Raw genomic sequence first — 21,526 nt, 5'->3', positions numbered from 1 at the left:
AAAGGGGTATTGACTTACCTCCTAGAAGGAGAAGTAAAAAGGTAAGGTTTGACCCTGACTGTTACCTTGCTATTTTTGAGCTTGGTATGGTATTTGAAAATGCTGTATAGTTTAAAAAAGTAGTAGCCTCATATGCTGTGGAGAACAAAGTACAACTAACAATTAGGCCTAATGAAAAGGATAGGGTTAGAGTTAATTGTAAAAGAGTCAAGTGTAACTGGGAATTGTATGCAAGCAAAAGGTAAAGTTACAATCAACTTTTAATTTTTCTTTTTTCTGCTTTATATATGCTGTCCACTAACAGTTATTACTATTTTTTGTAGGGACTAGTACCAACTATAAGGGAATTACTACCAATGGCAGAACACAGAATGTGTGCTAGACACATTTGGTCTAACTGGTCCAAGAACTGGAGAGGTGAATAAAGGAGAAAACAATTTTGGAGATGTGCCAAAGCATCTTATGAAGTAAATTTCAAGGAAGAACTGGAAGCAATGAATAAGCTTGGTTATAAGATATGTGAAGACTTGTTGAAGTATGATAAAGAGTATTGGTGTATGGCATACTTTAGAGAAGATTCAAAGTGTGATGTCATTGAGAATAACATGTGTGAAACATTCAATTCTTGGATAGTAGGTCCTAGGCACAAGTCTGTTATAACTATGTTGTAAGAAATTAGACATAAAATCATGAATAAGACCATTGAAATGAGGAAGTTTGCTGAGACTTAGGTTACTGACATTGCACCAATGGCTAGGATGATACTGGAAGAGAACAAAGCCCTTTCTAGGAGGTGTAATGTTATGTGGAATGCAGAACATGGGTTTGAAGTTGATGAAGGTGTGTACAGATTCATTGTTGATTTTAGGACCATGACATGTACTTGTAGATCATGGATGTTGAGGGGCATTCCATGTCAACATGCAGTATGTGCATTCTATGATAGAGAAATGGACCCAGATGATTATGTTGCCCACTAATATAGGAAGGAAACTTTCCTTAAAGCTTACCAGCATTTCATTCAACCAATTCCCAACATGAAGATGTGGTCGGATTCAACAAATCCATCTATAGAGCCTCCAGAACCTAAACCTATGCCAGGTAGACCAAAGAGATGTAGGAGAAAAGCCAAGGATGAACCAAGAAGAAAGCATGGTAAACTATCAAAGAAAGGGGTAAAGATGACTTGTTCAAACTTCCAACAAATAGGATACAACAAATCTGGATGCAGGAAAGGGGTAAGTTCTGATATTTGTAATTATGTCTTTTACATTCTTTTTTGCAATTCTGATATTCTTTTCTTTTACTTCTGTCAGCATGTTCCAATAAGTGCTACTCAACAAAGTCAAAATATGCCACCACCTCCACCAAGATCATCTCAGAAAATACCATCTCAACAAAGTAATCCATCCTCTATATGTGAGGATACAAGTGTTGTCAAAAGACAAAGCAACAACCAATCAACTGGGCTTGGTAGAGGAAGAGGAAGAGGAAGATGCCATGGACTAGGTAGGGGAAAAGGAAGAGGAACTACACTAGGAGAAGGCTCGGCTAATGCAGCAACCATTGGACATAAAAGGCCAAGGCATACTGGTTTTGGGATTTTCACTGACACTATGACTGGAACTACTATCCTGAATGTAAGGGTGTATAGTTTATTATAATGCAGTTTTGTGGGCTGGAATTGTTCTGTTTTTTCCTAATTCATCGTATTTTACAGCTTGGTATATCATCTGAGAGAGTCATATCAGCTGGGGCATTCAAGGATATATATGCAACTAACATAGACATTAAATTTAAGCCCCTCGGATTGAAGTTTAAAGGAAGAAATGCAGTGACAAGGTCACAACTTCACCAAATGAGTGCAGCAAGGAAAAAAGGTTCTTCAAGTCAAACAAGTTTAGCTGCATCTACACTGTGAAGTAGACCGGTTTTTATTTATGTTATCTAAGATGTCACTACCAGTTTTTTGTTTGGGCAGTTATGCTCTATTAGAGTTTACTATTTTGGGCAGTTATATGTTTGGAAAAACAATGCTTTGTTTTTTGTAATTTGTAGACCAAAACAATGCTCTATTTTTGAGCTTGGATATAATGCTAGTCCATCACATTATGCAATGGAATGTTTAGGCAGTTATGTTTTCAATTCATGAATATGAATTTGCATTTCATTCATAACACATTAGGGAAGTGCAACTGAACTTAAATTTGCATTAAAAATTGGTCATTTCCATTTCATTCATAACAAGATAGTGTACATTAACAAAAGGCCAAATTCCTAGTACCTACTTCCAACATACTACATTTTTCTTGAACTAATAGCAGCAACTACAATACTATTAGCACCAGCATATCATAAAAATACTACATTGTTCTTCAAACCACCAGCATCACCAAAGCCAAATCCATAGAAACAGCACCACCACCACAATAAATAACCACTTCAACCGTGCAACTATTTTCTCAGTTCTTTCGATTCTCTTCAACAGACACTGTATAACCCTCTTAGCTTGATCAGGCATTTCATCATCATGCCATCTGAAATATTTGTAGCCACCTCGACCCTACAAAATTCAAAAAGAAATGCGGCCAAAAAAATTTAAAACAGATTTCTTTATTAAGAAATTCAAGGGTCTAACAAAAACAATACGATCGACTTACCAATTTACAACCATAAAATCGACGATCTGGGTTTGCATATGACCATGATATAGTCAGTGGCGTATTAAATCTACAGTGGCAAATTTCCATTCCATTGCGAGAAGTTATTGATTTTTGAGACATGGAACTGATAAACGAGAAAGATGAGGAAGAAATCAGATCAAGATTCAAGCTTGGGCACCTAAGCTTCAATAGAAGGGTAAAATAGCGAATTTTCAAGGGAAGAAGATGAAAGAGGAATTAGGGCATTCTTGAAAGAAAAAATGGGAAAATCGGGTGTTTTAAAGTGGGTCTAACGGGTGGGTTTTATTTTTACCGTTGGAATATCCATATAAGCAAATATTAATAACATTCACGCGCTTATCATGTGTGGACATAACGCTCCTTTGGCCGTACATGCATTGTGTTTAAATGGTATACACCAAAATAGAATTAAAGTGTTCATTATGAAAAGCACTAAATTAAGGTGTCAAAATGGAAACTGGAGCCAAGTTTAAGGGGTCGTCTATATATTTGCCCAAGATGAAATAAGTGAATTGGGGATATAGAGTGTGGCCAACGTACCAAGAATTTAAGTTATAATTGTGGCTAGTGGTGCCAATGAAATGAGCCTTGACTCAACTGTTTAAAAATGATTTCGAAAATAGAATTGCCTAAAAGCTTTTGTACTCAATTAATGCCTATAAGTGGCCGTTTTAACTAATGCTTTGCTTTATAAATATATCCAGTGTGGCTCGAGTTCTCACATACTCGGGTGTTGAAATTGTATATTGTCATTTCTGGAAAAGAGTATTGCAAGAATAAATGGTGTATTGATTGTTTATGATTTTGATGTGTGTTTCTATTGCTGGTCGGTATGCCCCATTCATTGGGAAGAAACCTTTTTGTGTTTAAAGTTTCCATTACTAATAAATTTGAGGTATATGATTGTTGAAATATTCTATATATTAATATTTGATGGTGATCTTTGAAATTGAAAGATGTGAAAGTGCGGAACATGAAATACGGCCACCGTGCCAGGAATAAAGAATCTTGTGAATGGCCAAATGAGCCAAAGAAATATTATTGTTGTGAGTGACTAGAAATACTAGTGAGCATTTATACAATGTGAAAGAGGTTGAGGTGAGTACAATTGTATTTATATTACCTTTGTGTGCAAATTAATTAATAAAAATATTTTTGGGAGTATCATTAGCAAAACCGAGGAAGGGTGGGTCATAAGTCCCACACCTGAAACTACACGTGCCGATGTAGGGGTGGATTGTGATATTTCCCCTTATTTGGGATGAAATTGAAATATTGATGAAATTGTGATTATTTTCCTTAATTGGGATGAAACTGGTAATAGCTATGAATTGGAAAAGTCAACCCACACGACATATGTGGGAAGGCGGCCTAGCTGATCGGGTGGAGATCGGACGCCATGTTGCGTACATGGTGGTACTACTCTTGGTAACAACTTTCTTTCGCATCACATATCAAACCACATTGTTCGTGGGGAGATAGCCTAGCCGATCGGGCATGATCGGACTCCGTGCTAACAAAGACGGTGGTATATCGGTGCTAATGATCTCCTAACCAAAAATATATATTATTTTCGTATTTTGAAAATTGTTATGTTTCAATTGGGCATTTGGATATAGTTGATTGTGACTTGTTGTTTCTATGGATTTCCTTTTCTTATATGGTCATTCTATTTTGAAAAAGGACTTTTAGTTTTACATACTAGTACTATTCGACAGTAATAACGTCCCTTTTGCTGGGGGCACTGCATCTTTAATGGATGCAGGTGATTTCACAGCAGACGATAATGATCTGTGATAGCGGTACACTCTCTTCAGCTGACTTGGTGAACCCCCTTCATTTCGGGGTCATGTATCTTTTGTTTCTCATGTACTGTGTTTTGAGGTATAGTCGGGGCCTTGTTGCCGGTATTTTCATATTACTCTTCAGTTGTACTTAGAGGCTCTGTAGATAGGTTGCGAGTGGTATTTGATGTTGAGAATTGAATTATAATTGTTGGTATTTGTCAACATGACTTTCATTAAATTCGTATTGCCTTCTTTTTGTTTCATCATGTGTTTACTCCTAGTTGCCTTTACTTCTTAAATCTCCATTGTTAGCTTATATTATTGAATTGTTTACTTGCCATTTACTTCCTTGTTTTCCCATATTTAGACTACGCTATACTCTGTGTAGTTTCTTTTCTCCTAGTAGGTGTCTTGACCTGGCCTCGTCACTACTCTATCGAGGTTAGGCTTGATATTTACTAGGTACTGTTGTGGTGTACTCATACTCTGCTTCTGCATATTTTGTGCAGATTCAGGTACATCTGCCCCGTGCTGGAAGCCAGTGATTGATTATTTACTTTTGGAGACTTCAAGATATACCCGCCCGACGTTCGCAGGCCCCGAAGTCACCTTATGCTTTTAGATATCTACTGTTTATTTCTTGTCCTAAAACAGTATTGTAGTCCGAGACTATTAGTACATTCTTGTAGAGCTTATGACTCGGTTCCACCATGTTTTGGGGAGTTGTTCACAGTTGTACTGTTGAGTTTTATTATGATAGTTTAATGGTTAAATTGAGGTTTTATTATTATTTCTGTTGTTTCTCAATGTATGTTAGGCTTACCTAGTCTTAAAGACTAAGTGTCATCACGATATCCTAAGGTGGGAGATTGAGGTCCTGACAAGTTGGTATCAGAGCTCTAGGTTTATAGGTGTTACGAGTTACGAGTCATAAGCAAGCTTATTAGAGTCTTGTGGATCGGTACGGAGACGTTTGTACTTATTTTCGAGACGCTACAAAACTGCTAGGAAATTCCACTTCTTTGATTCCTTATCGTGCGAATTTGTTGATTTCGAAATCTGAGTCTTTGTCTTTCTATTCTCTCATATGTGGTGAGGACACGCACTGCTGGATACGATGATCAGACACACGCGCCCCCTGCTAGAGCCGTGCGAGAACGTGGTCGGGGTAGAGGCCAAGGAGGGGCACATGGTGCAGCCAGAGCACCTGCCCGAGTAGCAACTGAGGAGCCACCACTAGCTCCGGTTGGGGGACAGGCACCCGAGACGCCTGTTGTTGCCCCTGGACTTCAGGAGACTATAGCATAGTTCTTGAGCATGTTGTGCACTCTAGCTCAGGCGGGATTGATTCCCCTTGCACCAGCCACATATCAGGTTGGAGGAGGAGCTCAGACTCCCGCGGCCTGCACTCCAGAGCAGCGGGTCCACATTGATCAGGTCTTGGGTGTCATGCCAGCATAACCAGTTATTCTAGTTCAGCCTGAGGTTAGGCCAACGGCTTCTGAGGAGGAGCAAATGAGGTTTGAGAGGTTCAAGAAGTATGATCCTCCTACTTTTAGTAGCGCAACTACCGAAGAACTGTAGGGTTTTCTAGAGAAATGCGACCGTATTCTCCACACCATGGGTATTGTGGAGGTGAACAGAGTCGCTTTTACCATATTTCAGCTCTCAGAAGCAGCGTATCAGTAGTGGAAGGGTTAGGAGGAGGGTAGACTAGCTGATGCATCCCAACTCACTTGGGCTCAATTTTCAAAGATATTTTTGAGAGAGTTTGTTCCTAGACCCTTCAGGATGAATGGCGCACAAAGTTTCAACAGCTGCGCCAGGGGACTATGACAATGTCAGAGTATGCTATCAGATTCAGTAAGTTATCCCGACATATACCTACTTTGGTTTCTACAGTCAGAGAGCGAGTCTACAGATTCATCGAGGGCTTAACTATGGTATTAGATTCAGCATAGATTGAGAGTTGGAGATGGATACTCCGTCTCAATAGGTAGTAGAGATTGCGTGGATGTTGGAGGATATGAGGGGCCGTGAGAGAGAGGACGAGGAAGCCAAAAGGCCTCGAGACTTGTGAGGATATAGTGGTGCACGTGCTCCAGTTGCAGCTCATCATGGCAGAGGCTATGTGAGCCGCCCAGTTCATGCAGCACTTTCAGTTACTAGCGGTGCTCCTGCTATTCTGAGTCCCACGTTGCCCATTTTGCTCAGCCATTTCTAGTGCACCTCCTACATGGGGTGCCTTTAGTGGTCAGTCTAGCTTGACCAGGCCAGGGTCAGTTTCAGCAGCCATTCCTACCGAGAGCTTATTTTGATTGTGGGGATACTAGACATATGGTGAGGGACTACCCCAGACCCAGGAGGGGTACAACTCCACAGACTACACATGCTCCACGTATTCCACAGGGTCCACAGACTTCACAAGCCATAGTTGCTGCTCCAATTGCCACTCCACCCGCCCAACTAGCTAGATGTGGAGGCAAGCGGGTAGAGGTTGCCATAGAGGGGGAGGCCAGGCCAGATTCTATGCTTTTTCGGGTAGGGCGAAGACGGTCGTATCAGACGCAATTATCACAGATATTGTTCCAGTTTGTCACAGAGATGCATCGGTATTATTTGATCCAGGCTCTACTTATTCATATGTGTCATCTTACTTTGCCTCGTATTTGGATATATCTCATGATTCTTTGAGTTTTCCTGTATATGTGTCCACACATGTGGGAGATTTTATTATTGTGGACCGTGTTTACCGGTCATGTTTAGTTGTTATTGGTGGTTTTGAGACCAGAGTTGATCTAATATTACTCAATATGGTAGGCTTTGATGGGATCTTGGGCATGAATTGGTTGTCACCCCATCATGCTATTTTGGATTGTCACGCCAAGACTGTGACATTGGCTATGCCAAGTTTGTCGCGGTTGGAGTGGAGGGGTACATTGGATTACATTCCTAGTAAAGTTGTGTCCTTTCTGAAGGCGCAACGGATGGTTGAGAAAGGGTGTGATGCATATCTAGCCTTTGTGAGGGATGTCAATACTGACACTCCCACCGTTGAGTCAGTTCCGATAGTGAGAGACTTCCCAGACGTATTCCCAACGGATCTTCCAGGCATGCCCCCCGATAGAGATATCGATTTTGGTATTGGCCTGGTGCCTGTCACTCAACCCATTTCTATTCCACCATATCGTATGGCACCAGTGGAGTTGAAGGAGTTAAATGAACAACTGCAAAAGTTGCTTGATAAGGGTTTCATCCAGCTTGGTGTGTCACCTTGGGGTGCTCCGATTCTGTTTGTAAAGAAGAAGAATGCTCGATGCGGATGCGTATTGATTATAGGCAGTTGAACAAGGTTACAGGGAAGAATAAGTACCCATTACCTAGCATTGATGACTTATTTGACCAGCTTCAGGGTGCTAGAGTGTTCTCGAAGATTGATTTAAGGTCAGGGTATCATCAGCTGAATATTCAGGATTCGAATATGCAGAAGATTTCCTTCAGGACTCGATATGGTCACTATGAGTTTCTAGTGATGTCATTTGGGTTGACCAACACCCCAGCAACATTTATACACCTGATAAACATCGTATTCCAACCATATCTTGACTCATTTTCCATTGTGTTTATCGATGACATTTTGGTGTACTCCCGCATTCGGGAGGATCATGAGCATCAACTGAGGATCGTGCCCCAAATCTTGAGGGAGAAGAAGTTGTATGCAAAATTCTCTTAAGTGTGAATTATGGCTTGATTCGGTGGCATTTTTGGGTCATGTGGTATCTAGTGAGGGAATCAAAGTAGATCACAAGAAGATTGGGGCAGTTTAGAGTTGGCCTAGACTGTCTTCAGCTACTGAGATTCGGAGTTTCCTTGGTTTGGCCAAATATTATCATTGTTTGGTAGAGGGTTTCTTATCCACTATCGCATCTTTGACTAGACTGAGCCAGAAAGGTGCTCCTTTCAGATGGTCTAAGGAGTTTGAGGCGAACTTTCAAAAGCTCAAGATTACATTGACTACAGTACTAATGTTGGTGTTGCCTACGGGTTCAGGGTCTTACACTATGTATTATGATGCATCGCGTGTTGGGCTTGGCGCAGTGTTGATGCAAGACGGTAGGGTGATTGCCTATGCGTCTTGGCATTTGAAGGTACATGAGAAGAATTATCTGGTCCATGACTTGGAATTGGTATCTATTGTTCATGCATTAAAGATTTGGAGGTATTATCTATACGATGTCCCATGCGAGGTCTATACCGACCACCGGAGTCTCCAACATCTATTCAAGCAGAAAGATCTTAATTTGCGACAGTTGAGGTGGTTAGAGTTGCTGAAAGAATATGATATCACTATTTTGACTCATCCTGGGAAGGACAATGTCACGACCCAAAATTCAACTAGTCGTGGTGGCACCTAACCCTACAAGCTAGGTAAGCCAATTAACAACTATCCAATTTAATGAGATTTATAAAGACAGATGAATGATAAAATAACTGAACCTTTATACATTTCCCAAGGAATGGTAGTACAAATTATGAGCTTTTAAGATTTAGAATTTACAAAGCTGGTATGAAATAAAGTACATCATCTGTTTGAAATATACATGAACAAATTAAAATTCTAAAGCTACAAAGATCAAGAGGCAGCTATGACCGGGAGGCAGGTACATCTTCAAATCCAGCTCCTGCCGTACACAGCAACGTTATCATCCAACATCTGCACGCAAGGTGCAGAAGTATAGTATGAGTAAAACTGACCTCATGTACTCAATAAGTAACAAACCTAACCTTAGGTTAAAAGTAGTGACAATATGGAACAAAGGTCAGAGTCTAACACCAATAGCCAACAACAGTTCGTAACAACATAATAAAAGTGATAAAAGAAATAAGAGATATAATGCTCAGCTCGTTCACAGTTCCGAAAAATAGGCATGCTTTTCAAGTATATCAGTGAAAACCAAAATCTTTTACCGAAATCACCAAAATATGAGTAAGTTTGTAAAATTGTGATTTTTTCCAAAACTTTCAATAAGTAAATGTTTCATTTTCAAATGGCATGGGGAAAATACATCTCTATGCCTATATGTCAATGTGTATGTGAAGTCATGAATGACGCAATACTGTACATCATGAGGAAAATGCATCTCTATACCTGTATGTCAAGTGTGCATGTTGAATGCAATGCAACTCGGTGATAAAACCATATGCATACTCTCAGAGTACTCAATCTCACTATCTCATACTTTTCACTCATCACGCTCAATCGCTCAACACACTCAGTCACTCAGCACTGAACATGGCAGATCCAGGCCTCACTACTCTCAGTCACTCAGCACTGTACATGGTAGATCCAGCATAAATGAATCAATAGTACCTGCGCTCACTGTGGGTGTGCAGACTCCGGAGGGGCAGATCCTGCCCAAGCGCTATAATAAGACAATCATGGCATGAATAAATAAAATATGTTGCGACGTGCAGCCCGATCTCATCATGAATCAATAATACAGGGCAGATCCAACCCAAGAATATAAATCCTGCTACGACGTGCAACCCGATCCCATCAATACCACTCATAATTCGGCCCTCATGTCCCAACTCAATCATCAATCTCTCCAGTCTCTCGGGCTCACAATGTCATGAAAATCAGCCCAAAATGATGATATGATGTATCAATAAATAGCAACAGAGACTGAGATATGATATGCAAATGAACGAGTATGACTGAGTATGTAACTGCAATTTAAGCAAATAAATCACACCAGATATGACCTCAGTGGGTCCCGACAGAATAAGCATATAGCCTAAACATGATTTCTAACATGGATCATAACTCAATTACTTTAGCACGTAGAGATTTCATGGATAAAAACAAGATTAGGTAACTACATAGTACTACAGAATCAATTGAGTCATAATTCACACGGTGCATGCCCACACGCCTGTCACCTAGCATGTGCGTCACCTCAACACCAAATACATATCACGTGTATTTAGGGGTTCATACCCTCAACACCAAGTTTAGAAGTGTTACTTACTTCGAACAAGCCAAATCCAATACCGAACAAGCCAAACGATACTCCAACATGCCATCCCGCGCCTACCGACCTCCGAACGGCTCGAAACTAGCCAAAACCAACTCAAATACATCAAATAATGCCTAAGGAAAAAATTCAAATGATAAAGGTCAAATCTTTAATCAAAAGCCCAAAGTCAACCAAAAAGTCAAACCTGGGCTTGCACCTCGGAACCCAACAAAACTCACAAAATCCGACAAGCCATTCAATTACGAGTCCAACCATACTAGTTTCACTCAAATCCAACTCCGAATCGATGTTCAAAACTCAAAAATTCACTTTATGAATTTAGACAACCCCCCCCCCCCCCCCCCCCAATTTTCTCTTTAAAATTCATAATTCAACTACCAAAAATGAAGATTACCAAAAACGAAGATTAATTCAATTACCATAATCACAAACGAGTCAAGAATGCTTACCCCAATCCATGTGGTGAATTTCCTCTCCCAAGCCGCCCAAACCGAGCTCAAAAAATCCTAAAATAGGTAAAAAATATCGAACCCTCAAACTTAAAGCATTCTGCCCAGCATTGTTCGTATTTGCGGATAGTAGGTCGCTTCTGCGACGTTCACTTATGTGGAAAAATTCTTCGCTTATGCGAAATCAGCTTGTCCTAGTACCCCTCTCACCTGCGATAAAACAATTCCGCTCTTGCGAAGCTCGTCGCGTCTGCGCTCCAATTCATCGCACATGCGGTGTCACAGGTGCGCCAATCTTCTCGCTGCTGCGACCACAGTGCCAGCCCTCCAGTTCCGCTTCTATGCCTCATTCCTCATACCCGCGACTCTCACACCTGCGCCCAGTAGTTTGCAGGTGCAACCACACCAGACTTTGCCCAGATCCAGCCTCCTTCACCAAATGCAACATACGACAAAAATGATATGAACCTCGTCCGAAACTCATTCGAGCCCCTTGGGACCCCGTCCAAATATTCCAACAAGTCCCATGAAATAACACGGACCTACTCGAGGCCTCAAATCACGCATAATAATATCGAAATGGTGAATCGCACCTCAAATCGAACTCAATGAACTTTTAAACTTTCGATTTCCAAAACTCGTGCCGAACCGTAACAAATCAACTCGAAATGAACCCAAATTTTGCACGCAAGAGTCAAATGACATAACGAAGATATTCCAATTCCCATAACCACAATCCGAACTCGATGTCCTCAAAGTCAACTCTCGGTCAAACTTATAAACTTGCCAAACCTAAATTTTTAACTTTCGCCAATTAGCGCCGAAACCTTCTAGAAATATCCAAATACAAATCCGGGCATACGCCCAAGTTCAAAATCACCATCCAGACCTAACAAAATCATCAAATCTCCAATTCGAGGTCAAATACTAAAAATTCAAACTTGGTCAACTCTTCTAACTTTAAAGCTTAAATCATGAAATTCATTCTTCCAAATCAACTCTGAATAACCTAAAAACTAAACTCGGTGATTCACACAAGTCATAGTACATCATACGGAGCTACTCATACCCCCAAACTACCGAACAAAGTGCGAATGCTCAAAAAGACTGGTCGGGTCGTTACAACTAATGTGGTGGCCGATGCCTTGAGTAGAAAGGCGGAGAGTTTGGGCAGTTTGTCATATTACCTGCAGCTGAGAGGCCCCTAGTCATGGATGTTCAGGCTTTGGCCTATCAATTTGTTAGATAGGATATTTCGGAGCCTAGTCAGGTTCTTGCTTGCGTGGTTTCTCGGTCTTCCTTAAGGACACGGTACATCATGACGATGCCAATGTGGTTTCTATTGGAGATGACGGGGTGTTGCGGATGCATGGCCGGTTATGTGTGCCCAATGTGTATAGGTTGTATGAGTTAATTCTTGAGGAGGCCCATAGTTCGCGGTACTCCATTCATCCGGGTGCCGCTAAGATGTATTAGGATTTGAGACAACATTATTGGTGGAGGAGAGTCAAGAAAGATATAGTGGCGTATGTGGCTTGGTGCCTGAACTGTCAGCAGGTGAAGTACGAGCAATAGAGGTTGGGCGGTTTGTTTCAGAGAGTTGAGATTCCCGAGTGGAAGTGGGAGCATGTTACCACGGATTTCGTTGTTGGGCTCCCACAGACTTTGAAGAAATTTGACGCATCATGGGTGATTGTGGACATGTTGACCAAGTCGGCTCATTTTATTCCAGTGGTGACTATCTATTCTTCTGAGCAGTTGGCTCTGATCTATATTCGTGAGATTGTTCGTCTCCACGGTGTGCCGATGTCCATTATCTTCGATCGAGGCATGCAGTTCGCATCGCATTTCTGGAGGGCCGTGCAACACAAGTTAGGCACCCGGGTTGAGTTGAGTACATCATTTTACCCCCAGACGGACGGGCAATCCGAGCACACCATTCAGATCTTAGAGAATATGCTTTGTGCTTGTGTTATGGATTTTTAGGGTTCTTGGGATCAGTTCTTGTCGCTTTGCAGAGTTCGCCTACAACAACAACTACCAATAGAGCATTCAAATGGCTCCTTATGAGGCCTTATATGGGAGACAATGCCATTCTCCAATTGGTTGGTTTGAGCCGGGAGAGGCTAGGCTGTTGGACACTGATTTGATTTGGGATGCCTTTGATAAAGTCAAGTTGATTCAGGATCGGCTTCGTACAACTCAGTCTAGACAGAAGAATTACGCTGATCGGAGGCCTCGTGATGTAGCATTTATGATAGGAGGGAGAGTTTTGTTGCGGATTTCACCCATGAAGGGTGTGATGAGGTTCGGGAAGAAGGGCAAGTTGAGCCCTAAGTATATTGGCTCTTTTGAGATCCTTGAGAGAGTTGGTGAGGTGGCCTAAATACATATGTTTTGTAAGAGCATCATGGAATGCATGTTTGATAAAATAAATTAATATTTATAAATATAATATCATAACATTATTCAAATATTTGACAAAACTAATCTATCAATTTTAATTTAAAAAAATGAACAACAAGCAATGTGAATTAACAAAATATAACACAATTTTAAAATCCAAAAAAAAAAGTCTAACATATGTCAAAAACCGCAATAATAAAAATAAGTTCCAATACAACTTAAGATTAGGAAACATAATAAGTTTATAACCTCATTCAACAACGAATTTGTACTTTAAGGACATCACTCATTATATGGCAAGTTTATTAATGACTCATTATTTCTAATATTAGGGGGTGTAGTTTCAAAAACTAGAACAATAACGCAGTTACGCAGAATAAAAAAATAAAATAAATTAGAAATAAAATATACGAGCAATTACATGAAATCGCAAGAAGTAAAGGTAGAGAAATAAAAGATAAATAATGTACAAAGAAAAATATATTTTAAAATTTAAAAATAAAAATAAAATAAAAAATAAAAATAAAAACAAAAAGAAAAAAAATAAAAAGTGTCTGCGTAATTGCACAGTGTAATTACCACGCCGACCAAGTAATGCCAGACAAACACGTCAAATTATAAAATTACACCCAGTTACATCAAAATTCAATTTTTAGATGGCTTTCCAAACAAGCTCTTAAGGTTTCATATTACAATTTAGATGTGCTTTACAAACTCAAACACTATATGATGTAGGCAACTTGATACTCCTTAAGTCCATTCACTAAGCAGAATGATGGGTTGGTTGAATTCTTGAAAAGATGCTTAATTCTGATTTAAAGCTCTACCATTTGAGGACGAACTAATAACTGAAATCTTCCTTGATCCAATTATGTTGGGTCTTTAACTTTTCCAGAAGCTACTACTTTTCATCCTCTTTGTTCCTTTGCTCTTTTCATTTGCCATAAATGAATCCAAGTTGCTTACTCTTTGTTATATTTGATTTCATTCTTACGTAAGATTTTCATAGCATACTTTTTAACTTAGTGTGTAAGCTAAAGTTTTTGATGTCCGCACTGTTTTTTCTACGCTTCCAGATGTAGCGAAAGGTATATGGGCAAAGGGTCATTCCGAAATTAAAAAAAATATCAGCTTGGATAAGGAGAGAAACAAGCGAATACCAACCTGGTAGTTTAATTTTATTCATATTTCATATATATCCCATTGAGTAAAATATATTATCTGGTGTTGAGATAAACAAGCCATACTAATACTTGAAATAGGTTGCTTAAACATAGGTTCTTTCTTAGTGTGCTTGTTTTCTTTTAGTAATATTTTATTTTATGGTACTTTACAGTATGACTAAAGAATTGAGAAGGTAATTTTTATTTTCATCAAGCATTAAATATATATTTTCCTTATAAGAAAGTTTCTTTTGTAGTTTAAGGCTAAGCAAATAACCTATAAAATTAGTTATCTCTAAAATTCAGGGCTTTTCACAAAATAAATGTGTCTTTCCTACCCCTTTTATTTACTTTTTGTATACATTTTGGCAGAACTCAAAATCTAACAAATGTTGCCCTGATAATTAGAGAAAAGATAAGTATATTTACGTAAAGGCCAAATACCTGTGCGGCCCATTAAACTTGGCTCCAGTTTTCATTTTGACACTTCAACTAAGGTCAGTACCTATTGAGCACTCCAACTTATTTGAAAGTGTGCCTATTAAACACAAAGTATGCCATGGCAGAAACAAGTATTTCTCACTTTCTCAAAGCGAGTGAACTCATACCAAACCATATTTTTTTCTTTTTTTAATTATTTAAAAATACATTTTTAACCCGAAATGACCTCACCAACTCCACGACATAACACTGTGAGCCACCGGTAGCGTGAACCCAAAACGCCATAACCACCAGCTTCAATGTCTCTATCTTTCCTTACAAAAATCACAACTATCTTAAACAACACAAAACACATACAACTGCACCACCAGCTTCACCAAAACTCGACAATCGTCTCACCTCACCTTCACCCAAAAATCTCATGCACAGAGAAAATTACCATTAACACAGAATAAAAACCTCCCTTTCAGATTCTTCAATTTCGTTAAACATAAATAGAGGAATCAAAAGTACACACAACTATTTAAACAATTCACATTCTTCCCCTCAATAAAAGTCATTGGAACTTGAATTTTTCTTAAATTTCAATCAAAAAATAAGATTTTGAATTTTTGTTAACAAAAAAAACTTAAATCATAAAATAATTAAAACCCATAAAGGAAAAAAAAAAAGAAAAAAAAAAGAGAGGAAACCCCAAGAAATTTAAGAAAAGCTTAGGGATATCCATTTACGTTCTCAAAAGGAAAGGGAACTATAGATTTGGGGAAAACATCAGTATATTCGTGTGAGTCCTCTTATCTTTCTGCCTCGTCCAAGTATCAAATTCAGCATAATTTTTGGTGAAGAAAATGTTGATGGTAGCTACGGTCGAAAGTGATTGAGTAGTTTTTATCTGTACACAGATGATGATTGCCTAACAATGAATGGTGAGTGAGGAGGAACTGGGAAGATGAGGGCGGAGAGACGATAGAACTACTTAGGTGGGGGAAGGGATTTTATGTGGAAATAAAATTTCTTTTTTTCTTAAGATTATTTGGACCCAAATGCGACGCGTCTTTGTCTCATTCGTCACTTTGCCACCGTATCCGCGTGTGACTAACACACACTTTATTTTTTTGACTGGCAGTAAGTGAGGTATTTAATAAATACACTTTTAAATAAGTTGGAGTGTTCAATAGGTACCGGCCTTAGTTAAAGTGTCAAAATGGAAACTGGAGTCAAGTTTAAGGGGCCGGACAAGTTGGCCTTAGTTAAATCTAATTCAGTGGGGGCCCAAGAAGCCCAACCCGGGTACGGTTTCTGAGCTTTAAAAACATCACTCGGTGCATTTCTAAAACCCTAACGCTTCGCTTCATTTATTCTGCGCAGCCAGGGTTTTAGCGAAGCTCTCTCGTCTTTTCCTTTCGTCTTTTTAAGGTTAGTTCTGTTCTATTTTTCTGCCTATTATTTATATATATTCATACAAATCAATTGTATTCTAGTTGGTGTTTTGTCAGTGATTTGTTGAAAAACACAATCTAATTACCTTGTGAATTGATTTTACTTGAGTTTGAATTATGAGATTTATTTGTTTTTATTTACGAATTAATTGATATCATAACTTTTTCTTCCCTTTTTTAATCTCGTCTATGTGGTATTGTCCTTTTGTTTTTGTATATTAGATTTCAACTGTTCTACTAATTGGTTACAGCCTATACGATTTATTTTTTTTATTTGTTAATTCGATTTGATTTGCTACACTTAGATTTTGATCTATTGATGGTTTTTTTTAAAATGGATTTTTATGATATGTACACTTGAAGTCAATTGAATAATGAATCTACGACTATTAGAAACTCTATAGACTCTGGTATGTTTGGTATGATAGAAAATGTTTTCCTTTTTATTCCGTGTTTGATTTGTAACTGAACTTTTTGCTAAGAATTTGTGAAAGATTGATAGTATCGTTTTGATGAAAATTTATAGATGTCCAGATTGATGATAATGGCTGATTGTTGAAAAGGAAAATGAATTCTGTCTGTGGAAGTTACATTCCTGGAACATCTTTTCCTTGGAAATGTTTTTGGTTAATCAAACACCAAAAGATAAATTTCTTCGTAGTCCCTCATTCCACCCCCAAAATTTACGTATTACATGGTCTAGAGTTAAGTTTCACATATTTCAAAGAGAACCATTAGACAAGAGTCTAATTGAAAGTTTGTTTCTTTGTAGAAATTATTTTGGTTTCAATGACTATCAAAATTTAATTCTTGGTTTTCTGTTCTTGTGATGATCTTCAGTTTTTAAGGAATCATGGGTAAAGAGAAGGTTCACATCAACATTGTGGTCATTGGCCACGTCGACTCTGGAAAGTCGACCACCACTGGCCATTTGATCTACAAGCTTGGTGGTATTGACAAGCGTGTTATTGAGAGGTTCGAGAAGGAAGCTGCTGAGATGAACAAGAGGTCATTCAAGTATGCCTGGGTGCTTGACAAGCTTAAGGCTGAACGTGAGCGTGGTATCACCATTGATATTGCCTTGTGGAAGTTTGAGACCACTAAGTACTACTGCACTGTGATTGATGCCCCCGGACACAGGGACTTTATCAAGAACATGATCACTGGTACTTCCCAGGCTGATTGTGCTGTTCTTATTATTGACTCTACCACTGGTGGTTTTGAAGCTGGTATTTCCAAGGATGGTCAGACCCGTGAGCACGCATTGCTTGCTTTCACCCTTGGTGTCAAGCAAATGATTTGCTGCTGCAACAAGGTTTACTTTTTTCGATAGCTTATAATTAGTTATTATTTTAAACATTTCATGCCATGCTAATTCTGTTATTTTTTGGCAGATGGATGCTACCACCCCAAAGTACTCCAAGGCTAGGTATGATGAAATTGTGAAGGAAGTTTCTTCCTACCTCAAGAAGGTTGGTTACAACCCTGACAAGATTCCCTTTGTTCCCATCTCTGGTTTCGAGGGGGACAATATGATTGAGAGGTCTACCAACCTTGACTGGTACAAGGGGCCAACCCTCCTTGAGGCTCTTGACCAGATTAATGAGCCCAAGAGGCCCACAGACAAACCCCTACGTCTTCCACTTCAGGACGTTTACAAGATTGGTGGTATTGGTACCGTCCCTGTTGGTCGTGTTGAAACAGGTGTCCTCAAGCCTGGTATGCTCGTGACCTTTGGGCCTACTGGTCTGACAACTGAAGTCAAGTCTGTAGAGATGCACCATGAAGCTCTCCAAGAGGCACTCCCTGGTGACAATGTTGGGTTCAATGTTAAGAATGTTGCTGTTAAGGATCTCAAGCGTGGTTATGTTGCCTCAAACTCCAAGGATGACCCAGCCAAAGGGGCTGCCAGTTTCACCTCCCAGGTCATCATCATGAACCATCCTGGTCAGATCGGAAATGGATATGCACCAGTTCTCGACTGCCACACTTCCCACATTGCTGTCAAGTTCGCTGAGATCTTGACCAAGATTGACAGACGTTCTGGTAAGGAACTTGAGAAGGAGCCTAAGTTCTTGAAGAATGGTGATGCTGGTATGGTTAAGATGATTCCTACCAAGCCTATGGTTGTTGAGACCTTCTCCGAGTACCCACCATTGGGTCGTTTCGCTGTGAGGGACATGCGTCAGACTGTTGCTGTTGGTGTCATCAAGAATGTCGACAAGAAGGACCCAACCGGTGCCAAGGTCACCAAAGCTGCTCAGAAGAAGAAGTGAGGTTGTGCTTTTGATGGGATTCTGTTTGGATGAACTAGTTTTGTTTATTTGCTTCAGTTTTTTCCAATTTTGTTTTGGACATTTAACCAGTGCTGGATATGGCTCAAGAAGCTATTGTCATGGTTCTCTAGCCTCTTTTGAGGATAGTGGAGTAATTTTGAGCAGCTTTTCTTCGTATTCCTGTTCCCTTCTCATATTTCGTTTAGCAACATGTCACTTTTGGCTGTTCTCAATCTTATTTAATAGTAGGGCCTTCGTGTGTCTGTCATTTGTTAGCAGCAGCTTATTTATCTTAATGTTGCTGATATAGTATTAAGATTGTGAGCTTATTATGATTCTCCTAAATTGCCATAGGAGAATCATAATTGTTTTTGCATTAGATTCAACTTTGTTGGACTGTTTTTCCGAGTAGAATTGTCCCATACTATGATGGATTATTACCTAATCATTCTCCTTGGCAAATACTTCCAGTTTTTTTAACCTTTGTCAAAGGAAGTAGTTGTTAATGTTTCGTTCTGTCTTTCTTTTCTTTGTAGGGTTTATCGTTTGTTGTTTACAAAGTGAATTTTGTTCAATAATTTGCCAAGGACAAAATTATTTTTTTTGTTAAGAAAATTTACTGGAAGTTGAACTATTTAGTGATAATATGTGAAGTTTGTTTTAAGTGCGACCTTTTTTGACAGAACAGTTTTAAGTGATAAGACTTGCATACTAGAATATAAATAGTCGTGAATTCTTGCTTCGTCATAAATTTAAAAACTTTGAGGATAAGATAGTTGAACAATGCTCATACTGAGGCACAGTGGGAGCCATAGTTGGATTGAGAGTTTTTTTTTGTAGATAGTTGCATTTTCTTGATTGATCAAAAAAGGACACACAAAAGGTTTATTGAGCGAAAGAGGGGAAAATTCAAGAATTTTCATTGATCTGGTTGGAAATTTGCAGGCTGTGATAGAGAAGGATGGAGATTAGACAAGAGGGGAAGTATAGCTTTAAAAGCAGATGTTACTACCTTTCCTTTTCTTTGGATTGGATAAAGGGGTGGGGCAACACGTCCTTTTCATTGGTTTTAACTTTGTCATTTTTACCAAATTATTTCCAAAATGATCCTATTCTACCCTTATATTTTACTATAAGAAGTTTCAAGTGTGTCAAGCATAGAGTAGATAGGGATGGCAATGGGGCGGGTGCGGGTTTGTACGCGGGGCGGGTTAAAATAAAATAAATTTAATTTTTTGCGGGTGCGGTGCGGGGGTTAGCTAGTTATCTGAAGAATTAAATAACAGAAAAAAACTGATGATAACACATTACTAATTCGTTTTAGGGCGTTCATATTTAATTCTAAAAAATATAGTCATGACTTTTCGCATATGATAATTAACAAACTCATTTTTTTTTATTGGCTTAACACACTAATTAGTTTTTGAATTACCTTAGGAGTTCAATAGGTTATATTATCAAAGCTAAAAGTTGGTTCCCAGATTAATTATATTTGTGTCTAAGTTAATATGGTTAAACAAAATATAGAGTAATGTAGAGTTTTTGTTTTATGGTCATTTAAAAATATATTTCTAACTTTAAAAAATAATCAAGGGAACATAAATTTTAATCAACGTATATGGCAGTTATTTCATCGTACATAAAAACAAACTATAGAGTAATGTTCCATCGTTTGGCATGGGCGGAGTCCATCCAGATTGAACGAAATGCACAATGAAGAAATATGGCAGTTTTTCATCTCTTATGCATAACAAGTTTTATTTTTTGTTAATGTCTCTGGTTAGAGCTGAATTTGTATGGTTACTGTTAAAGAATCTAAATTTAAATGGTTATTGTTTAACTTATGTATGCTTATAATTGATGAGCAAAAATAAAAATAAGACAAATTGCAAAGAAGAAAAAAATTTGCGGGCGGTGCGGGGCGGGTGGATGCGGGTGTGGTGCAGGGCGTGTGGATGCGGATTAAAAGAGCTATGCAGGGCGGGGCGGGGCGGGTTGAGATTTTGCGGGTTAAGATAGAACCCGCCCCGCACCCGTCCGCCCGCACCGCTTGCCATCACTAAGAGTAGCATGAAAAACTGATATTTAACAAGTGTTACGGTTTTAACGTGGTCATTCAACTTATAGAAATATCCCACCAAAGTCATTTTTATTTGATTTGGGACAACAAAGTCACCCAACTATTACTTTTTTACTCAAAAAATAAAGAACACTCATTTAGCATGTTATGACATAGTAAAAAATATTTAATGATAAAATTCATTTAACCCATGTCCCTTAGATCCATTTATCCCACCCGATAAGAAAACAAGTCTACTTTGAAATATAATACCCTCTCTTTTACTTTCCCTCATGTCCACTCTATGAATTTTAAAATATCTCTTGTGATCATGATTTTTAATATGGGACTTTTAAGTTTAAAATACTAAGAATATAAAAACTATGCAGGGATAAGTATTTTTCGAATTGCTATGCCTGATAATTAACTAGTTATCCAATTAACGATTCAGTTATTGCATGTATCTATCACAACGAAAAGATTCATATATTGGCATTTTGATGTATACAAATAAATTTTCTACTTTCCCTCATGTTACTCTTTCTTTTTCACCTTAAAAAACACAAACGTAGAGATTGAATTCAGATTAATAATTTTTTCGAGTGTACATGCATATATCCTGTTGTGCAAAATTGTGTATTGGGGGACAAAATATTCGGAAAAAATATGCCCGGTCGATGAATTTTAAAATGTCTCTTCCTTGTAAATTTTTTTCACTTAACCATGCTTAACGAATAGAGTATGTATTATAATTTAATTTGGGACTTTTAAGTTTCAAATA

The 21,526-nt window shown here is 38.7% G+C and overlaps 2 protein-coding genes across 2 annotated transcripts; both read left to right on the top strand.

Annotated features, from left to right (window-relative positions):
* The first annotated feature begins 7,284 nt into the window (after nt 1-7,284).
* On the top strand, nt 7,285-7,818 carry LOC138906114 (uncharacterized). Its single transcript, XM_070194635.1, has one exon. It carries the CDS (start codon nt 7,285-7,287, stop codon nt 7,816-7,818), a length of 534 nt encoding a protein of 177 aa, XP_070050736.1.
* Nucleotides 7,819-16,239: 8,421 nt separating this feature from the next.
* Nucleotides 16,240-18,863, top strand: LOC104106907 (elongation factor 1-alpha-like). Its single transcript, XM_009615566.4, has 3 exons — nt 16,240-16,387; nt 17,251-17,725; nt 17,805-18,863. Exons 2-3 carry the CDS (start codon nt 17,264-17,266, stop codon nt 18,684-18,686), a joined length of 1,344 nt encoding a protein of 447 aa, XP_009613861.1. The 5' UTR covers nt 16,240-16,387; nt 17,251-17,263; the 3' UTR covers nt 18,687-18,863.
* Nucleotides 18,864-21,526: the final 2,663 nt, after the last annotated feature.

Source organism: Nicotiana tomentosiformis, chromosome 2, assembly GCF_000390325.3.
Source record: "Nicotiana tomentosiformis chromosome 2, ASM39032v3, whole genome shotgun sequence".
NCBI lineage: Eukaryota > Viridiplantae > Streptophyta > Magnoliopsida > Solanales > Solanaceae > Nicotiana > Nicotiana tomentosiformis.
The sequence above is the reverse complement of the archived record's forward strand: the minus strand, read 5'-3'. Positions and strand labels throughout refer to the sequence as shown.